This window comes from Portunus trituberculatus, chromosome 13, assembly GCF_017591435.1.
Source record: "Portunus trituberculatus isolate SZX2019 chromosome 13, ASM1759143v1, whole genome shotgun sequence".
Lineage (NCBI taxonomy): Eukaryota > Metazoa > Arthropoda > Malacostraca > Decapoda > Portunidae > Portunus > Portunus trituberculatus.
The window spans coordinates 863,618-881,117 of record NC_059267.1 but is presented as its reverse complement, the minus strand read 5'-3'; the positions used below and the strand labels follow the sequence as shown (position 1 = coordinate 881,117).

Sequence of the window (17,500 nt, the reverse complement as noted above, 5' to 3'; positions counted from 1 at the left end):
ACACACACACACACACACACACACGAGTACAAGACAATAATAATAATTCCAACATTTTTTTTCCTCTCCCTTAAATTAAAATACACGGTCATGTATATGCATTGGAAAATTTAATGCTAAAAAGAAATATTCCCTGCTTTAGTTTGTGTTTTTAAACCCCTTCAGTACTGGGGTGCATTTTTACCTTGAGATTTGTGTATGATTAGACCATGTTATTGACATTAGAAAGGATTTATGGAGCTTAGAAGATTAATGGCCACAGTCTTCACTATTTCAACCCCTTCAGTACTGGGACGCATTGTTGCCTTGAGATTTGTATATGATTAGGCCATTTTATTGACATTAGAAAGGGTTTATGGCGCTAAGAAGGTTAATGGCCACAGTATTCACTATTTAAATCCCCACATGAGTTTCTGAAGCTGTAGAAAATCACCAAATAATAAGTAGAATGAATATGGAAACGGCGTCATGGTACATAAGATTGTGAAAGGGATAATAATACAATATTTACTCTCAAATTTCATGAGAACGATAACAACAACAACAACAATGGCAACAACAACAACAACAACAATGGCAACAACAACAACAATGAAAATGGTATCAACTCTATCAACATAACCATTATCCTCTTTTTCTCCTTCATCTTCTTTCCTTCCTTCTTTCTCTTCCTTCATTTCCCTCCTTATCATCTTCCTCCTTCCTTATTTATGTTCTTTTCATCCAGTTTCTATTTTTTTCTTCATTTCCTTCCTCCTTGTTACTCTTTCCTTCTTCTTTTCCTTTAACCTCTCTCTCTCTCTCTCTCTCTCTCTCTCTCTCTCTCTCTCTCTGCCTTCCATCATTGTCTCTTTTCTCTTTATTTCCTTCTGTTATCACCTCTTCCTTATCCTCTCCAATTCTTTTCTCTCCTTATCACTCTCATTTTCTTTTATTTTCTTCTGTCTTTGCTATTTCCTGTTAACACCACCACCACCACCACCATCACTACTACAGTCACTGCTACTACCACCATTACTACTATTACTACTACTGCTGCTACTACTACTACTACCATTACTACTACTACTACTACTTTTACTTGTACTACTACTACTACTACTACTACGACTATTACTTTTATTTATACTACTACGACTACTACTATTACTTATACTACTACTACTACTATTACTTATACTACTACTACTACTACTACTACTACTACTACCACTAATCTTGTTACTTAGGTGAGTGGCAATCAGCAAGATATATTTAATTAGGAACATTACGGTTGAGATGTTGCCGTGTGTGTGTGTGTGTGTGTGTGTGTGTGTGTGTGTGTGTGTGTGTGAGAGATGGGGTTTCGGAAATTAACTTCAATTATTCATGGACGAAAAAAAGAGAAGGAAAAAAAAATAAAGATGGGGGATATAAAATGTATTTCAAAATTGACCAAATGGAATGCCTTTGATGTGAATGTAATTTGTAGTGGTTGTTATTATTATTATTATTATTTTTTTTTTTTTGCTATTGTTTACGATGATGTTTTTGTTGTTATTGCTGTTGTTTTTGTTATTACTACTACCACCACCACCACCACCACCACTACTACTACTACTACTACTACTACTACTGCTACTACTACTACTGCTGTTGCTGTTATGACTACTTTAACAATTACCATTAATATTATTGAAATACTTCCTTCGCTATATTGGTGGCTGGAATGTGATCAAAGTTTATTATTAATTTAGTGGGACGTGTATACATATATTCTCTCTCTCTCTCTCTTTCTCTTTCTCTTTCTCTCTCTCTCTCTCTCTCTCTCTCTCTCTCTCTCTTTCTATTGGGGTAGGGAATCAATCATCAGTCTTTCGTTTGGCCATGACACACACACACACACACACACACACACACACACACACACACACACACACACACACACACACACACACACACACACACACACACATACACACTTTACCCAACACTTTGAGGTCATAATTTCAGGTTCCACGTCTGCAAACAAGAGGAAACTTTATGTGTTTTATGGCCATGGAAACGTGTGTGTGTGTGTGTGTGTGTGTGTGTGTGTGTGTGTGTGTGTGTGTGTGTGTGTGTGTGTGCGTGTGTGTGTGTTAAGAGTGACAAGAAATCATCCTCTAGTGTTGTCATATCTACTGATACACACACACACACACACACACACACACACACACACACACACACACACACACACACACACACACACACACGAGATCCCAGTCTCTTTACACCACACCACCCTTAAAATACTCCACACTGCACCTGACCACCTTTAAAACACCATAATACACCCAAAACATACACTAAACACACGCTAAACACACCACACACCACACACCCTAAAACCAACACAACACACCCAAACATTGCTCTTAAATTGTTGAGTACCATGACGCGTTTCCATATTCATTTGGCGACTTTATACAGCTTTAGAAACTTATGTGGGGGGATTAAACTAGTGAGGACTGTGGCCATTAACCTTCTGACCTCCATAGACCCTTCCTAACGTCAATAAAATGGTCTAATCGTGCACAAATCTCAAGGTAAAATGTATCCTAGTATTGAAGGGGTTAAAAAACAACAGAAGACACTTTAAAACCCAACATAACACACTAACACATCCTGAAGCTCACAATAACAAGCCTGACCCCTTTCAAATACTGGGGCACAGTTTTACCTTGGGATTTGCTTACGATTAGACGATTTTGTTGATATTAGGAAGGGTCTATGGGCGTCAGAAGATTAGTGGCCGGAGTCTTCACTATTTCAATCACCTCACAAGTTTCTGAAGCTGTATAAAATCACCAAATAGTAAGCAGAATGAACATGGAAATGCGTCATGGTACTGAAGGGGTTAAACGCACCTGAAGCACGCAAAACACACCTTGAAACACCCCAGAACACCCTCAAACAATAGTAAAATACACAATAAACCCCAACAAACACCGTCAAAAACACACCGTAACACACACTCGACCCTGACACACATTTCCACGCACCACGACACACTCCACCTAACATGGCGCACACCTGGACCCGACCTGGCAATCAATATATAACCGCAGGCAGGTTCTCAAACACGCTCGCTATTGTCTTTTAGTGGAAGTTCAGATTGATTGAACCTCCAACCCTTTTAAGATCCTGAGTTGCCTTGTAACCTCGACTGCTTTCCTTGCTCTCTCTCTCTCTCTCTCTCTCTCTCTCTCTCTCTCTCTCTCTCTCTCTCAATTCTTCTTTTTCCTGTATTCTCTTTTCTCTCTCTCCGTCTCTCTTGGTTTTAGTTTTATTCTCTCTTTTCTTCTTCCCATTTTTCATACTCTATTTTCTCTCTGTCTCTTATTTCCCTTATTTCTTGTTTTTTTTTTATTCTGTTATTGTTTTCCTTCCTGGTCTATTCTTACGCTCTTTCCTTCTTCCTCCTTCCTTTCTCTGCTGATTCTTTCCTCTCTTTCTCCTCCTCTTCTCCATTTTCTATTTCTCTCCTTGCTTTTTTTTCTCCTTTTCTTTCCTTATTCAGTCTATATTTAGTCTCTCCCTCCTATTCTTGCTTTTTCTTCCCTCCCTTCTTCTCTTCCTTCCTTCCTTCCTTCTCTTCTATTTATAACACATTTTCTTACATTATCATCTCTCCCTTCCATCTCTTCTTCGTTATTCAGTCTTCTGTATTCTTCTCTCCCTTCCTTCTTTCTCTCTTCTTTTCCTCTCCTTCTACACTTTCTCACTTCCTAACCTTGCTTTACCTCTCTTTTCTTATTTTCTCCTTTCTTTCGTTTCTTCTTCTTCTTCTTCTCTCCTGGCTCTTCTTCATCTTTCTCTTCTTTCTTTCTTTCTTTTTTATTCTCTTCTTCATTTTTTTCTTCTTTTTCTGTCCTTTTGTCAGTGATCATAATTCTTCTTTCTCTCCTCTTCTCTTCTCTTCTTCTCTTCTCTCTTCTCTTCCTCTTTCTCTCTCTCTCTCTCCTCTCTACCTCTTATCTTTACTCCTTCCTCATCTCTTCTCTTTCAATGTTCAATCTCTCTCTCTCTCTCTCTCTCTCTTCTCTCTCTCTCTCTCTCTCTCTCTCTCTCTCTCTCTCTCTCTCTCTCTCTCTCTCTCTCTCTCTCTCTCTCTCTCTCTCTCTCTCTCTCTTCCAGGCCATCTTATGATTCATATCCTCGCCCCCAACTCTCCCTCCTCCCTCCCTCCCTCTCTCTCTCTCTCTCTCTCTCTCTCTCTCTCTCTCTCTCTCTCTCTCTCTCTCTCTCTCTCTCTCTCTCTCTTTCCTTGGTTTCCTTCTCATCTTCTAATTTACACAGTTTGTTGTCTTGGAAACGTGTGTGTGTGTGTGTGTGTGTGTGTGTGTGTGTGTGTGTGTGTGTGTGTGTGTGTGTGTGTGTGTGTGTGTGTGTGTGTGGAAAGGTGTCAGATAACCGCAGAACAATTGGAGGAAATTAGAGAAGAGTAAGGAAGCCCCTCTTGTTCCTCTCTCTCTCTCTCTCTCTCTCTCTCTCTCTCTCTCTCTCTCTCTCGTTCCAATTTCCCTCCCTGTCAGCTGATCCGACCCAAACAAACACACGTGGCTGAGGGATGACGTTACCTGAGCGCTGATTGGTGGAGGCTACAGTGACGTCACCTCTCGGAAATTAGATTGTGAGCGATGATTGGCTGACATCACTCCCCAGGGTAAATAGAGACCAATTGCCTGCTGCTACGGTCTTTTATTGAGAGAGAGAGAGAGAGAGAGAGAGAGAGAGAGAGAGAGAGAGAGAGAGAGAGAGAGAGAGAGAGAGGTGAGAGAGAGAGAGAGAGAGAGAGAGAGAGAGAGAGAGAGAGAGAGAGAGAGAGAGAGAGAGAGAGAGAGAGAGAGAGAGAGAGAGAGAGAGAGAGAGAGAGGGGGGTGTTTAAGGTGGGGAGGGTATCAAATAACGTGAGAAACTTCCGTTTAGGAAATGGAGCGTGTGCCACTCATCTCTCTCTCTCTCTCTCTCTCTCTCTCTCTCTCTCTCTCTCTGAGTTACGTAATGAGACTTGAAAACACAATTTATATTAAAGTTAAATAAAAATGCTCCTCTCTCTCTCTCTCTCTCTCTCTCTCTCTCTCTCTCTCTCTCTCTCTCTCTCATTATATATCTATCTATCTATCTATCTATCTATCTATCTATCTATCTGTGTGTGTGTGTGTGTGTGTGTGTGTGTGTGTGTGTGTGTGTGTGTGTGTGTGTGTGTGTGTCACCGGCTATGCAGTGAAGCCACACCAACAGTTAACAAATATTTTTCACATCAGTTAGGGACAAAAACAATACTATGAAATTAATTGAAAGTTGTGTTGCTTCCTTGTGATTAAAACAAACGCAATCACGCAACACAAAACACACACACACAAAAAAAAAAAAATAAATAAATAAAATAAAATAAGTAAAATAAATAAATAAATAAATAAAAAAAGGAAAATATAGAGGACACAAGAACATAGTGATAATGAGAAAGATTTAAAGAAAAAGTTGTATTTATGCGAACAAGAAAAGAATAACTCGAAACACATCAAAAGGAAAAGAAACGAAGAAAACAAAACTCATGAATAAAAATATACCAAATAAGAAAAAAAAAAAAAAAATCTTAACACTCACAAGATGAAAAAAAAAGAAAATCAAAAGAGAAAAACAAAAAGAGAAGAAATGAAAATGAATAAAACTATACGAACGAGAAAGAAAATAAAAATGAAATAAAAACACAAAAAAAAAAAATGACAACAAAAAGATGAAAAAAAACAATACAAATTAAGACAAGAAACAAGAGAAAAAGAAAAAAAAAATACAAAAAGAAAATAGTCAAACATTTCTTCAAGTAAGAAAAAAAAAAACAAGAAAAAAAAGAAACCTGGTTAATTGGTTCACCTGGCGGTTCACTCACCTGGAAAAGAGGCGGACACAATTCCCACGAGAACCAGGAGGGAGAGAAGAACCTTTGAAATTCCCACAGCCATTGATCCTGATGAGAGGGACCGACGAACCAGCACTCAGACGGTTCTTGGATGGTTCTACTGACAGTGGGGAGGTTCTTGTCACCGTAGCAGTCTTGTGGGTGGTTCAGAATGGTTCTATTTAATTCTAAGCTAAGAGTTTTGGACCTACATAGTGCCTTAATGGTTCTACTTCAATGGTTCTGGGATTATTTGCTTCTATTTGGTTCTTTTGTCGCCGGAGTGGATTTTTGAGGATTAGTGAAGTCTTGTAAGTGGTTCAGACTGGTTCTACTGCATCCTGAGAGCAAAATAGAACTTACATGACGTCAAGCAGGTTCCAGTTGGTTCCAGTTCAGCGGTTCATAAAGTCAAGTTATTAAAATATCAGACTTTTCGTATTGGTGATTATGAACCGCATCATTGTAAAGGTCACTCGCTCCGAACCATCTCATGCGATATATATTGACTGTGAACCATTTGAGAGGAATAGAACCAATGAACCATTTTGTAATGCTGCCAAACGTCTTGGAGGTTCTTAAAAGGTTCACTGTGTTGTTCAAAGTTTGTTTTCTTCTTCGTTTTCTTAATCTTGGTCTTGATTTCTGTTGGTGAAGAAAAAAGTGAGTTAGTGTGGTCTCTCTCTCTCTCTCTCTCTCTCTCTCTCTCTCTCTCTCTCTCTCTCTCTCTCTCTCTCTCTCTCTCAAATCCATTTTTATTCTGTCCCCAACAAACATACAAACAGAAAGCAGACACACACACACACACCGCGTAGTGTAGTGGTTAGCACTCTCGGCTCACAATCGAAAGGGCCCGGGTTCCAGTCCCGGGAAGCGGCGAGGCAAATAGGCAAGCCTCTCAGAGTGTAGGCCCTGTTCACCTAACAGTAAATAGGTACGGAATGTAACTCGAGGAGTTGTGGCCTCGCTTTCCTGGTGTGTGGAGTGTGTTGTGGTCTCAGTCCTACTCGAAGATCGGTCTATGAGCTCTGAGCTCGCTCCGTAATGGAGAAGACTGGGTGGGTGACCAGCAAACGACCGTGGTGAATTACACACACACACACACACACACACACACACACACACACACACACACACACACACACACACACACACACACAAGCTCAGTTTCGTCGTTTGTTTGTTGTCACTGCTGTATTCTCTCTCTCTCTCTCTCTCTCTCTCTCTCTCTCTCTCTCTCTCTCTCTCTCTCTCTCTCTCTCTCTCTCTCTCTCTCTCACTTCTCTTTCACTTCCCCTTAGGCTCTCTCTCTCTCTCTCTCTCTCTCTCTCTCTCTCTCTCTCTCTCTCTCTCACTTTTTCAACCTCAATACTTTCTTCATTTCTCCTCCTCTCACTTTTCTTCTTGTCCCTTTGCCTTCCTCCTCCTCCTCCTCCTCCTCCTCCTCCTCCTCCTCCTCCTCCTCCTCCTCCTTCCTCCTCCTCCTCCTCCGTTTCCTCCTCTTCTTCCTTGCTCTGAGTATCCTTTCCCTCAGGTACGCTCCTTCCCTTGGGCTCATTTCTCACTAAGAAAGAGGAGGAGGAGGAGGAGGAGGAGGAGGAGGAGGAGGAAGAGAGAGAAAATGAGGAAAGGGAAAATGAAAGGCGTGGACGAGGATAAGGGCCAGGAGGAGGAGGAGGAGGAGGAGGAGGAGGAGGAGGAGGAGGAGGAAGAGGAAGAGGAGAAATTAGATGCGAGGCAGAGAGAGAAAGATAAAAAAACAAGATTACAAAGGAGTAAAAGAACAACAAAGAAACACTTTCTCACAAAGCTATTTCTGGAGAGAGAGAGAGAGAGAGAGAGAGAGAGAGAGAGAGAGAGAGAGAGAGAGAGAGATACGTTGTGAAGACAGAGAAAATAAAGTAAAACAGTAGTAGTAGTAGTAGTAGTAGTAGAAGAAGAAGAAGAAGAAGAAGAAGAAGAAGAAGAAGAACAACAACAACAACAACAACAACAACAACAACAACATCAACAACCCCAAAAAACAAAAACAATAAAAACAACAATAACAAGGAAGAAAAAAATAACAACAACAACAACAACACGAAGAAGAAGAAGAAAAAGAACAAAAGAAGAAGAAGAAGAAGAAAAAGACCACCACCACCACCACCACCACCACCAAGAGGAGGAGGAGGAGGAAACCTTCTAATGAAAAGAAGCGAATAGATTTGAAGATAGATTTATTTCTTTAATTTTTTTTTCCCTTGTTTATCAATTCTCCTTCCTCCTCCTCCTCCTCCTCCTCCTCCTCCTCCTCCTCCTCCTCCTGCCAACTTATTCTACCTTTACAAAGAGGAGGGAACAATTCTAGCCTTCCTATTGGCTAGCTCATGACGTCACTGGCTGCTGATTGGCCCCTAAGTTCACAATCTGCCTCTCTGATTGGCTGGTGACTTTCTTTTCATAGTGACGTCACGAGGGAGTCAATTTCTTACTAAACTTGTTGTTGTTGTTGTTGTTGTTGTTGTTAATCCTCTTTGAGATGACGAATCGACTTACCAGACACAGAGAGAGAGAGAGAGAGAGAGAGAGAGAGAGAGAGAGAGAGAGAGAGTGATTAATTCCTTGATGTCACGCAATTAAGACTTCAATATCTCACTTAAAATCTCAAAGTTCATGCAGATCCTTCCCATACGAGGAGAAGGAGGAGGAGGAGGAGGAGGAGGAGGAGGAGGAGGAGGAGATGGAGATGGAGAAGGAGGAGGAGGAGGAGGAGGAGGAGGAGGAGGAGGAGGAGGAGGAGGAGGAGGAGGAGGAGGAGGAGGAGGAGGAGGAGGAGGAGGAGGAGGAGAAGAAGAAGGAGGACGAGGACGAGGAGGAGGAAAGGGAGGCATGAAAAATTAACTGGAGTGGAAGAAAAAAGAATCACACTAAATTGAGAAACAGAAAAAGAACGAAAAAAAAAGAAGACGTCGGGGAGGAGGAGGAGGAGGAGGAGGAGGAGGAGGAGGAGGAGAGAAAGCAGATGAAAGGAGTATAGGAAATTAAAGGAAGAGAGTGAAGAGATGATGAAAGAGGAAGAGGAGAGGAGGAGGAGGAGGAGGAGGAGGAGGAGGAGGAGGACAGAAAAAGAGGAAATTAAGGGGACACTATAAAGAGAACAGGAAATTATTGACAGGAGATGAAGGAAAATGAGAGGAGGAGGAAAAAGAAGAAGAAGAAGAAGAAGAAGAAGAAGAAGAAGAAGAAGAAGAAGAAGAAGAAGAAGAAGAGCAAGACGGAGAAGAGGAAGAAGAATTAAAAAAGAAAAAGAAAAAACAAAATAAAAACGTGTGTGTGTGTGTGTGTGTGTGTGTGTGTGTGTGTGTGTGTTCTTTGATGCAGTAAACCCGCATTCATGTTTCCATTTATTACCTTTATCGCTTTAAATTTTGGTCTACAGCCTGGACTTTTTTTTTTTATTTCTGGCTTTTTTTTTATCTTTTTCTTATCTTTCCTTCATACGACTCGCTTATTTACACTTTTTTTTCCCAAACTTCATATTTTTTCCATCTCTTTACTGTAACAACGAGTATTTTTGGGTTTTTTTTCTTTTTTCATACAAATTGCTTTTTTGCATTTTTTTTCTTTTTCTTTTTCCTTCATACAACTCACTTATTTACACTTGTTTTTTAATCAAACTACATTTTTTTCAACTCTTCTCTAACTACAAGTATTTTTTTTTGTCTATTATTTTTATTTCATACAAGTCTTATTTACATTTTTTTTTCACAAACTACATTTTTGCAACTATTCTCTAACTACACTTTTTTTTTCAAACTACATTTTTTTTCAACTCTTTTCTCTACCTAACGAGTATTTTTGTCTTTTTTTATATATTATTTTTATTTTTCCTTCATACAACTCTTATTTACCTTTTTTTTTAACAAACTACATATTTTTTCTAACTATTTATTCTAACTACGAGTATTTTTGAGCTTTTTATCTTTTATTTCCATTTTTTCATCCTTTTTTTTTTTTTTTTTTTACTTTGAAGCGTCGTACAAACAAGTCAGAGTTATCGTACCCGCACTGCACTATTGCCAAGCCACGAGCGCACCCTTGAAAAAAAAAATATATATAGAAGTAATAATAAGAATAAATAATAAGTAATAACAAGAATAAATACGAAGATAAAATAAGAATGAAAGAAAATAGTGTATCAATATAGAAAATGCTAATAAATTGTGGGTTTCTGTCACTATTACTTTTTTTTTTTATTGATTTATTCATTGTTGGCCGTTTGTGATAAATTGCTTGTCATACGCATTTATAGCCATATACATAAACACACACACACACACACACACACACACACACACACACACACACACACACACACACACACACATTATTTTCATTCCCCCCTCTCTCTCTCTCTCTCTCTCTCTCTCTCTGAAGTGTTAAGTCAACAATACAAACGTTTTTCCCTCTCCACAACTCCCTATTCCATTTCCTCTCAATTTCCAGTAAGAGGGGAAAAAATAGGGCAATACTTTCCCTCCTTTTGAACATCTATCCCTCGGCTGGCCAGAACAAGTTTCCTCCTCCATTACTTTTACGAGAATCAAACGAGAACATAAAAAGTGGAGACTACAAGATGCCGCCAGACCCACGCGAGGCAGTCCCTGTATGAAGCAAGCCTATTTCCATCTATCGTTCACCCAAGACTCTATGACTAGGGAGGATATTCAAAGTTACTTACAGGCATAAAATTTGACTCACTCCTTGGATTTATTTAGAAACGCTTTGCTTCTCTCACTACGATTATTTTCCTTACAGTATTTTCTATTTAACAAGCCTATTTTTTTTTTTTTTTTTCGTCTATCGTTCATCCAAGACTATGACTAGGGAGTATAATGAAGGTTACTAATAGACTCTTTCTTCTCTCATCACGACTATTTTCCTTACACCATTTTCTTATTTAACAAACCTAACTTACTTCGTCTATCATTCACTACGACTTTATGACCAGGAAGTCCACTCAAGGTTACAAATACACTTACAAATACAGGCTAGACTTCATTCACACCATAACCTGTTTTCAGAAACGCTTTACTCCCACATCTCACCACGATTACTTTCCTTACAGCATTTTCTATTTAACAAACTCTAACTTTTTCCGTCTATCATTCATTCACAACTCTATAATTAGGAAGTATAATCAAGGTTACTAACAGACTTACAGGCGCAAGATTTCACTCCTTTGACTTCATTTCGAAACGCTTTGCTCTCTCACCACGACTATTTCCCAAAGTCAGAGATGATTAACCGGGTTCTCCTGTAAATAATGTAGAAATCTTGTTAATCTGTCAGTATATCCATAAAAATACTCTTAAACGCGTGTATATCTAATTAGAATGTCAAGTATGTAGTGGAAATGCGGCATAGTGTTTCAGAATATGACTTATTTTCTACGCTTTTTTGCTATTAATTTCACTTCACCCAGACAAACAACAAGGGCAGCTACAACAAGCCATCAGAACTAACCTTAGTGCGTAATGGAGATTCACTGGTCTCATCCTGAAACCATTAGTATTAAAAATTATCATTATCTTATCATGCCTCATTTTCGCGGTTATTTTTTTTACTTGCCCCTCAGTGCTGATCCCTTCACTCCAATCTGTTACTTAGAGTTTTTTTTTTACTATTAAACTGCGTACAGTCTCACTCTTAATGTGTTAGTAGTGTTAGAAGTTGTAGTAAATAACAAGCCATCAGAACTATACGTATACAAACATGCCTACCTATTTTCACCAATCTTTCCCATCCATAACTTTACGTCATCTTCTTTTATAGCTTCTCGGTTCTAGCAATCCAGTTACTGAGGCTATTTCATTCATCTACCACTCTAATCGAGAACTAATTCCTTCCCATCTCATTTAATTCTAACTTTGTCAAGCCTGACCCCATTACTTCTTGCTCTGCCCTAATTACTGACTCTGAGGATTTTCCTTACGTCACCTTTGTTATAAACCTAATACAAATTAACCTCTTCACTAAGGGGAGACATTTTCACTTTGAGATTTGTGTGCAATTTCACCATTTTATTAACATTAGGAACGGTCTATGGAGGTCAGAAGATTAATGGCCACAGTCTTCACTATTTTTATCCCCCCCACATAAGTTTCTGAAGCTGTATAAAATCACCAAATAGTAACCGGAATAAATATGGAAATGCGAGTTTTGTGTACGATTAGACAATTCTATTGACATTAAGAACGGTCCATGGAGCTCAGAAGATTAATGGCCACAGTCTTCACTATTTCTATCCCCGACTTAAGTTTCTGAAGCTGTATAAAATCACCAAATAGTAAGCAGAATGAATATGGAAACGCGTCATGTTGCTCAAGGGGTTAACGACCTCCATCAGATCCCATCCTAACGTACACCTTCCCCAGGAATGTAAATTTTCAAAGCTTCAGTCTTATCGAGGTCTTACAAAACTTCCCTCGTATTCTCTTAAATGTTTCGGCATCTTACTTTTGACTATTTCTCAGAGTCTCTAGTGGAGATTATTGTGGCTTCCAGGAAAGTTCTCATGGTTATGGTGATAGTTTGAAGAAGGATACTGTATCGTTAGTATATTAAACGTCAGAGGAAAATAAAGATAGCATTAAACTGCTGAAAAGAACTTACAACATGTGGTCTTAACTCCTTCAATACTAGGACTCATTTTTACCATGAGTTTTGTGTACAATTAGACGATTTTATTGATATTAGGAAGGGTTTATAGAGGTCAGAAGATTAATGGCTACAGTCTTCACTATATTAATCCCCACATAAGTTTCTGAAGCTGTATAAAATCACCAAATAGTAAGCAGAATGAATACGGAAATACGTCATGACACTGAAGAGGCTAACCTTTTCCCTCCCACGAAACAATTAGCAGCACTAAAAGCAGCGAGTGAAGTCTTTTGTAAGCGATGATGAATACATTCCTGCAATTTCTTTACAGTTCAGAGATCAAATGCAGCAACAGAACAAGTAAAGAAGTCTCCGTGATTGGCAATTAGGGAAAGGAGCACCGTGGCAGTCAAAAGATTAACAAGGGTTCTGCATCAACAAGAAAAGCATCCTAAACCTTGACTAATCATTTGCGGATCACCTCTCTTTGTATCGTAATTTTTGACGAGTGTTTTTGTGATCGTGGTCGCATTTAAACTTGGAATTTGCATGGTCAGTAGGAAAAAAACTCATGAAAAGCTGGTTAATCGTCTCAGTGGCCTTTATAAGCAGTGGTGACGCGAGAACAAAGCGTTTAATACAAGAGTTTGAGTATTAAGGAATATTTTTGTGATCGTGGTCACATTTAAACAAGGAATTTGCATCGTCAGTAGGAAAAACACTCATAAAAAACTGGTTAATCGTCTCAGTGGCCTTTGTAAGCGGTGGTGAAGCACGAACAAAGAGATTTTGAGTATTAAGGAATATTTTTGTGAAAGTGGTTGCATTTAAACAAGGAATTTGCATCGTCAGTAGGAAAAACACTTATGAAAAGCTGGTTAATCGTCTCAGTGGCCTTTGTAAGCAGTGGTGACGCAAGAATAAAGCGTTTAATGCAAGAGTTTGAGTATTAATGGAATCTTAACCTCTTGAGTACCATGACGCGTTTCCATATTAATTTTGCTTACTATTTGGTGATTTGATACAGCTTTAGAAACTTATGACGGAGATTAAAATAGTGACGACTGTGGCCATTAATCTTCTGACCTCCATAAACCCTTCCTAATGTTAATAAGATCGTCTAATCGTATACAAATCTCAAGGTAAAAAATGTGTCCCAGTATAGAAGGGGTTAACAGGTCAGAGGAAGGAAGATTAAGAGCAGAAACCAGGCAGTGGAAAGAGTGAGTGGAGGGTGACATGATTTGTGGCCTTGACTGTACAATATTATCTTTTACTTTATGAATAATACTTCAGAGAAAACGAAGAGAAAATACAAAAAAAAAAGAAAACGAAGAGAAAATACAAAAAAAGAAGAAGAAAACGAAGAGCAAAATAAAGAAAAGAAGAAAACAAGGAGCAAAATAAAAGAGAGAAGAAAACTAAGAGAAAAATACAAAAAAAAAGGAGAAGAAAACGAAGAGAAAATATAAAAAGGGAAGAAAACGAAGAGCAAAATACAAGAGAAGAAAAGTAAGAGAAAAAATAAAAAAAAAAGTAGGAAAAATACAAAAAAAGAGGAAAAGTAGGAGAAAATACAAAAAGAAAAGAAAAGAAAAATACAAAAAAATAGATAAAAACCGAAGAAAAAAAATAGAAAACGAATAGGAAAAAAAAAGAAAACGGAGAAAAAAAAAAAAGGAGAAAAAACGGACATACTTTACTCCTTTAGGTCAATGAAATGTGAAAGTAAATACAAATAAATAGAAGAATAAATGAATAAATAAATAAACAAACCACATTTAAATAAGCAGCGACTCTCCGCCCCTTTAGACAAATGTTCTGCAATTTACTACAGAGAGAGAGAGAGAGAGAGAGAGAGAGAGAGAGAGAGAGAGAGAGAGAGAGAGAGAGAGAGAGAGAGAGAGATGGAAGGGGAGATAAAGGGCGGAGGAGAACAGATAAAAGGGGTGGAGGAGATGAAAGGGAGAGAAAAAAAGAGAGATAATGATGCCGAGAGATAAAAAAGGGAAATGGGCGTCGAAGAGAGAGAGAGAGAGAGAGAGAGAGAGAGAGAGATAAAGAAAGGGAGAAGTAAAATAAACAAGAGAGAAAAATAATGTAGATAAAGAAGAGGAGATAGAAAGGTCAAGAGAGAGAGGAAAGAGAAGATGAAGGAAGAGAAGGAGATAATCGTAAAGAAAACGGAAAGAAGGAGAGAGAGAGAGAGAGAGAGAGAGAGAGAGAGAGAGAGAGAGAGAGAGAGAGAGAAGGGATGCTCTGAGGGAGATAAGGATGGAGAGAGATAGTGCGAGGAGGAGAAAGATGGAGGAGGAAGAGAGAGAGGAGGAAGATGAGATGGAGGAGGATAAAGGTGAGAATGAAAGAATGAAGATGAATGGAGAAGAAAATTAAAGAGAAAAGTATGTAAGTAATGTTTAAACGAGAGAGAGAGAGAGAGAGAGAGAGAGAGAGAGAGAGAGAGAGAGAGAGAGAGAGAGAGAGAGAGAGAAGGAGAGATAAAACAATTGATATGCAGCAAGCGTGTGAAGAGAATTTATTGAGCGCAGACGAAGACGGAGGAGGAGGAGGAGGAGGAGGAGGAGGAGGAGGAGGAGGAGGAGGAGGAGGAGGAGGAGGAGGTGGAAAATGAGAAAAAGAGAGTGGAGTGGAATGAAGAACAAGGAAAGAAGAGACAAAGAAATAAGATTATGAGAGAGAGAGAGAGAGAGAGAGAGAGAGAGAGAGAGAGAGGTGTTTTCTCATACGTCTTCATAATATTGTCTTCTCCAGTGCTCTCTCTCTCTCTCTCTCTCTCTCTCTCTCTCTCTCTCTCTCTCTCTCTCTCTTCCTTCCTACGTAATCTCTCAGGAAAGTTATGTGGGTGAGAGAGAGAGAGAGAGAGAGAGGGAGAGGGAGAGGGAGAGAAAAAAAGGGGAAGGGAGAGGAAGAGAGAAATAGGCAGATGTGAGGGTGATTAAAGAGGGTGAGAGGGGAGAGAGAGAGAGAGAGAGAGAGAGAGAGAGAGAGAGAGAGAGAGAGAGAGAGAGAGAGAGAGAGAGTGTGTGGTGGTAGCAACGACAATAAAAAAAAAATGCGAATAATAAATAAACTAAGCATTAAAACAAATTGAATATAAAAATACTTATGAATTCTAGAGAGAGAGAGAGAGAGAGAGAGAGAGAGAGAGAGAGAGAGAGAGAGAGAGAGCATAATATAACAAGACTAGGAGATAAAGGGAAAAAATATATGAAAAACGTGCTCTTTAATTTTCAAAAGTCTCTACAAATTAAAAAAAAAAAAAATATTGGAACCACAAAAATAATTAGTAACTGTTTCTACATTCATTACTGTTACCATTGTTATTTATCTCTTTCCTTCATTCAAAGTCCCTGCAAATTAAAAATAATATTACTTGGGAACCATGAAAATAATGGAAATAATAACTGGAGCCATGAAAATAATGCACCAAGTAAAGGGAAAGGGGAAAAAATTTTATAATCGCCATGAAATTGAAAGTAATAATAATTCAAAGCCTAAAATAAACGAAAAGGGAAGTAAATATAAGAATTTTCTCATTCTCTTTTTTTCATTCCATTTTCTTTCTTAGTGTCACCACCATCACTATCATCACCACCATCATCACCATTATCATCACCATCACACCACATCTCGCATCACCATTTCATCACTGTTAGGTTCGCAAAAAAAACATAACTAGTATCACCACCATCATCACCATCACTTCACACATCGCATCACCATCTCATCACCTCGTATTCCCAAACACTTTTCTGCTTCACCTTCATTATTTCAAGAGGGTTTACTTAAATTTACACCAGTTTTTAAGGAGTTTCTTCGGTTCTAGAGGCAGAGTGGCATGAATTCTACATTATTAACTGGAGAAACACTCTTAAAACTCCGCCAATCATCTCTGTGGCCTTGGAAAATAGTCGTGGTGAGAGAATAAAACGCTTTTAAGCAAGTTTTTACTGTTCTAGAGGCAGAGTGACAAGATATCTACATTATTAACTGGAGAAACAATATTGAAAACCCCGCCAATCATCTCTGTGGCCTTGGAATACAGCTGTGGTAAGAGCAAAGCGTTTCTGAATTTGAGCCTTAAGTCTTCCACCATTATCATCCTTCAAAACCACTGAGCATCACTTTCACCACCCCTGCACCGTTCATTACCCGCATCACCATCTGCCATCTCACCACCACGCTGCTAATAGTGGGTGAAGCAAGGATGGAAGGAATAAAAATGCAATAAAGTCAGAAAAACGCCCATAAAATATCGTAAGTAGGTGCTCTTCACAATATTTTTTATCCATAGTGAGAAAGAATGACGAGTAATAATAGTAGTGATGTTTATTGTTTTAGAAAATGACGATACTACTGCTGCTGCTACTATTACTACTACTACTACTACTACTACTACTACTACTAATAATAATAATAATAATAATAATAATAATAATAATATACTACTACCACTACTACTACTACTATTACGACTACTACTACTACTACTACTGTTTTTACTACAACTATTACTACTGCTATTACCACTACTACTACTACTACTACAAACACTAGCGCTCGTAGTCCATATGTCCTTTTTTTTTTCCCCCTCAATGCTAAATAAATAAATATACATACTCGTGAATGGATACTCGTATTTTAAAACACCAAAGATAAAAAATAAATAAATAAATAAATAAATAACGCATGGACGCGGAAAAAAAAAATGTATAGCGCTCGTAGTCCTCCACGTTTTCCTTTTTCGACAGAGTAACAAAGGTCTTTTTTCCTATTTATTATGACTTCAATTGCACTGTTTTGGTATGCATGGAATATTTGATCAGCACTCGGGAGCGTCGTGGCCAGCGGCTCGGTAAATCAAGTCCAACTGAGCGACTATTGCTAAAGGCCCCCCAGGACACCAGA

At 38.6% G+C, this 17,500-nt stretch overlaps 1 protein-coding gene across 3 annotated transcripts in view; it reads right to left on the bottom strand.

Annotated features, from left to right (window-relative positions):
- LOC123503006 (leucine-rich repeats and immunoglobulin-like domains protein 2) overlaps positions 1–17,500 on the bottom strand; it is a 45,857-nt gene that overhangs the window by 18,770 nt on the left and 9,587 nt on the right. For 2 of the 3 annotated variants that reach the window (XM_045252354.1, XM_045252352.1), the window contains exon 2: positions 5,918–6,571. In XM_045252354.1, the coding sequence (XP_045108289.1) occupies positions 5,918–5,990 (73 nt within the window). In that variant the 5' untranslated portion in view covers positions 5,991–6,571. Of the gene's footprint in view, positions 1–5,917; positions 6,572–11,130; positions 11,226–17,500 lie in introns of all 3 variants that reach the window. The other variant, XM_045252355.1, reaches the window with a different exon arrangement.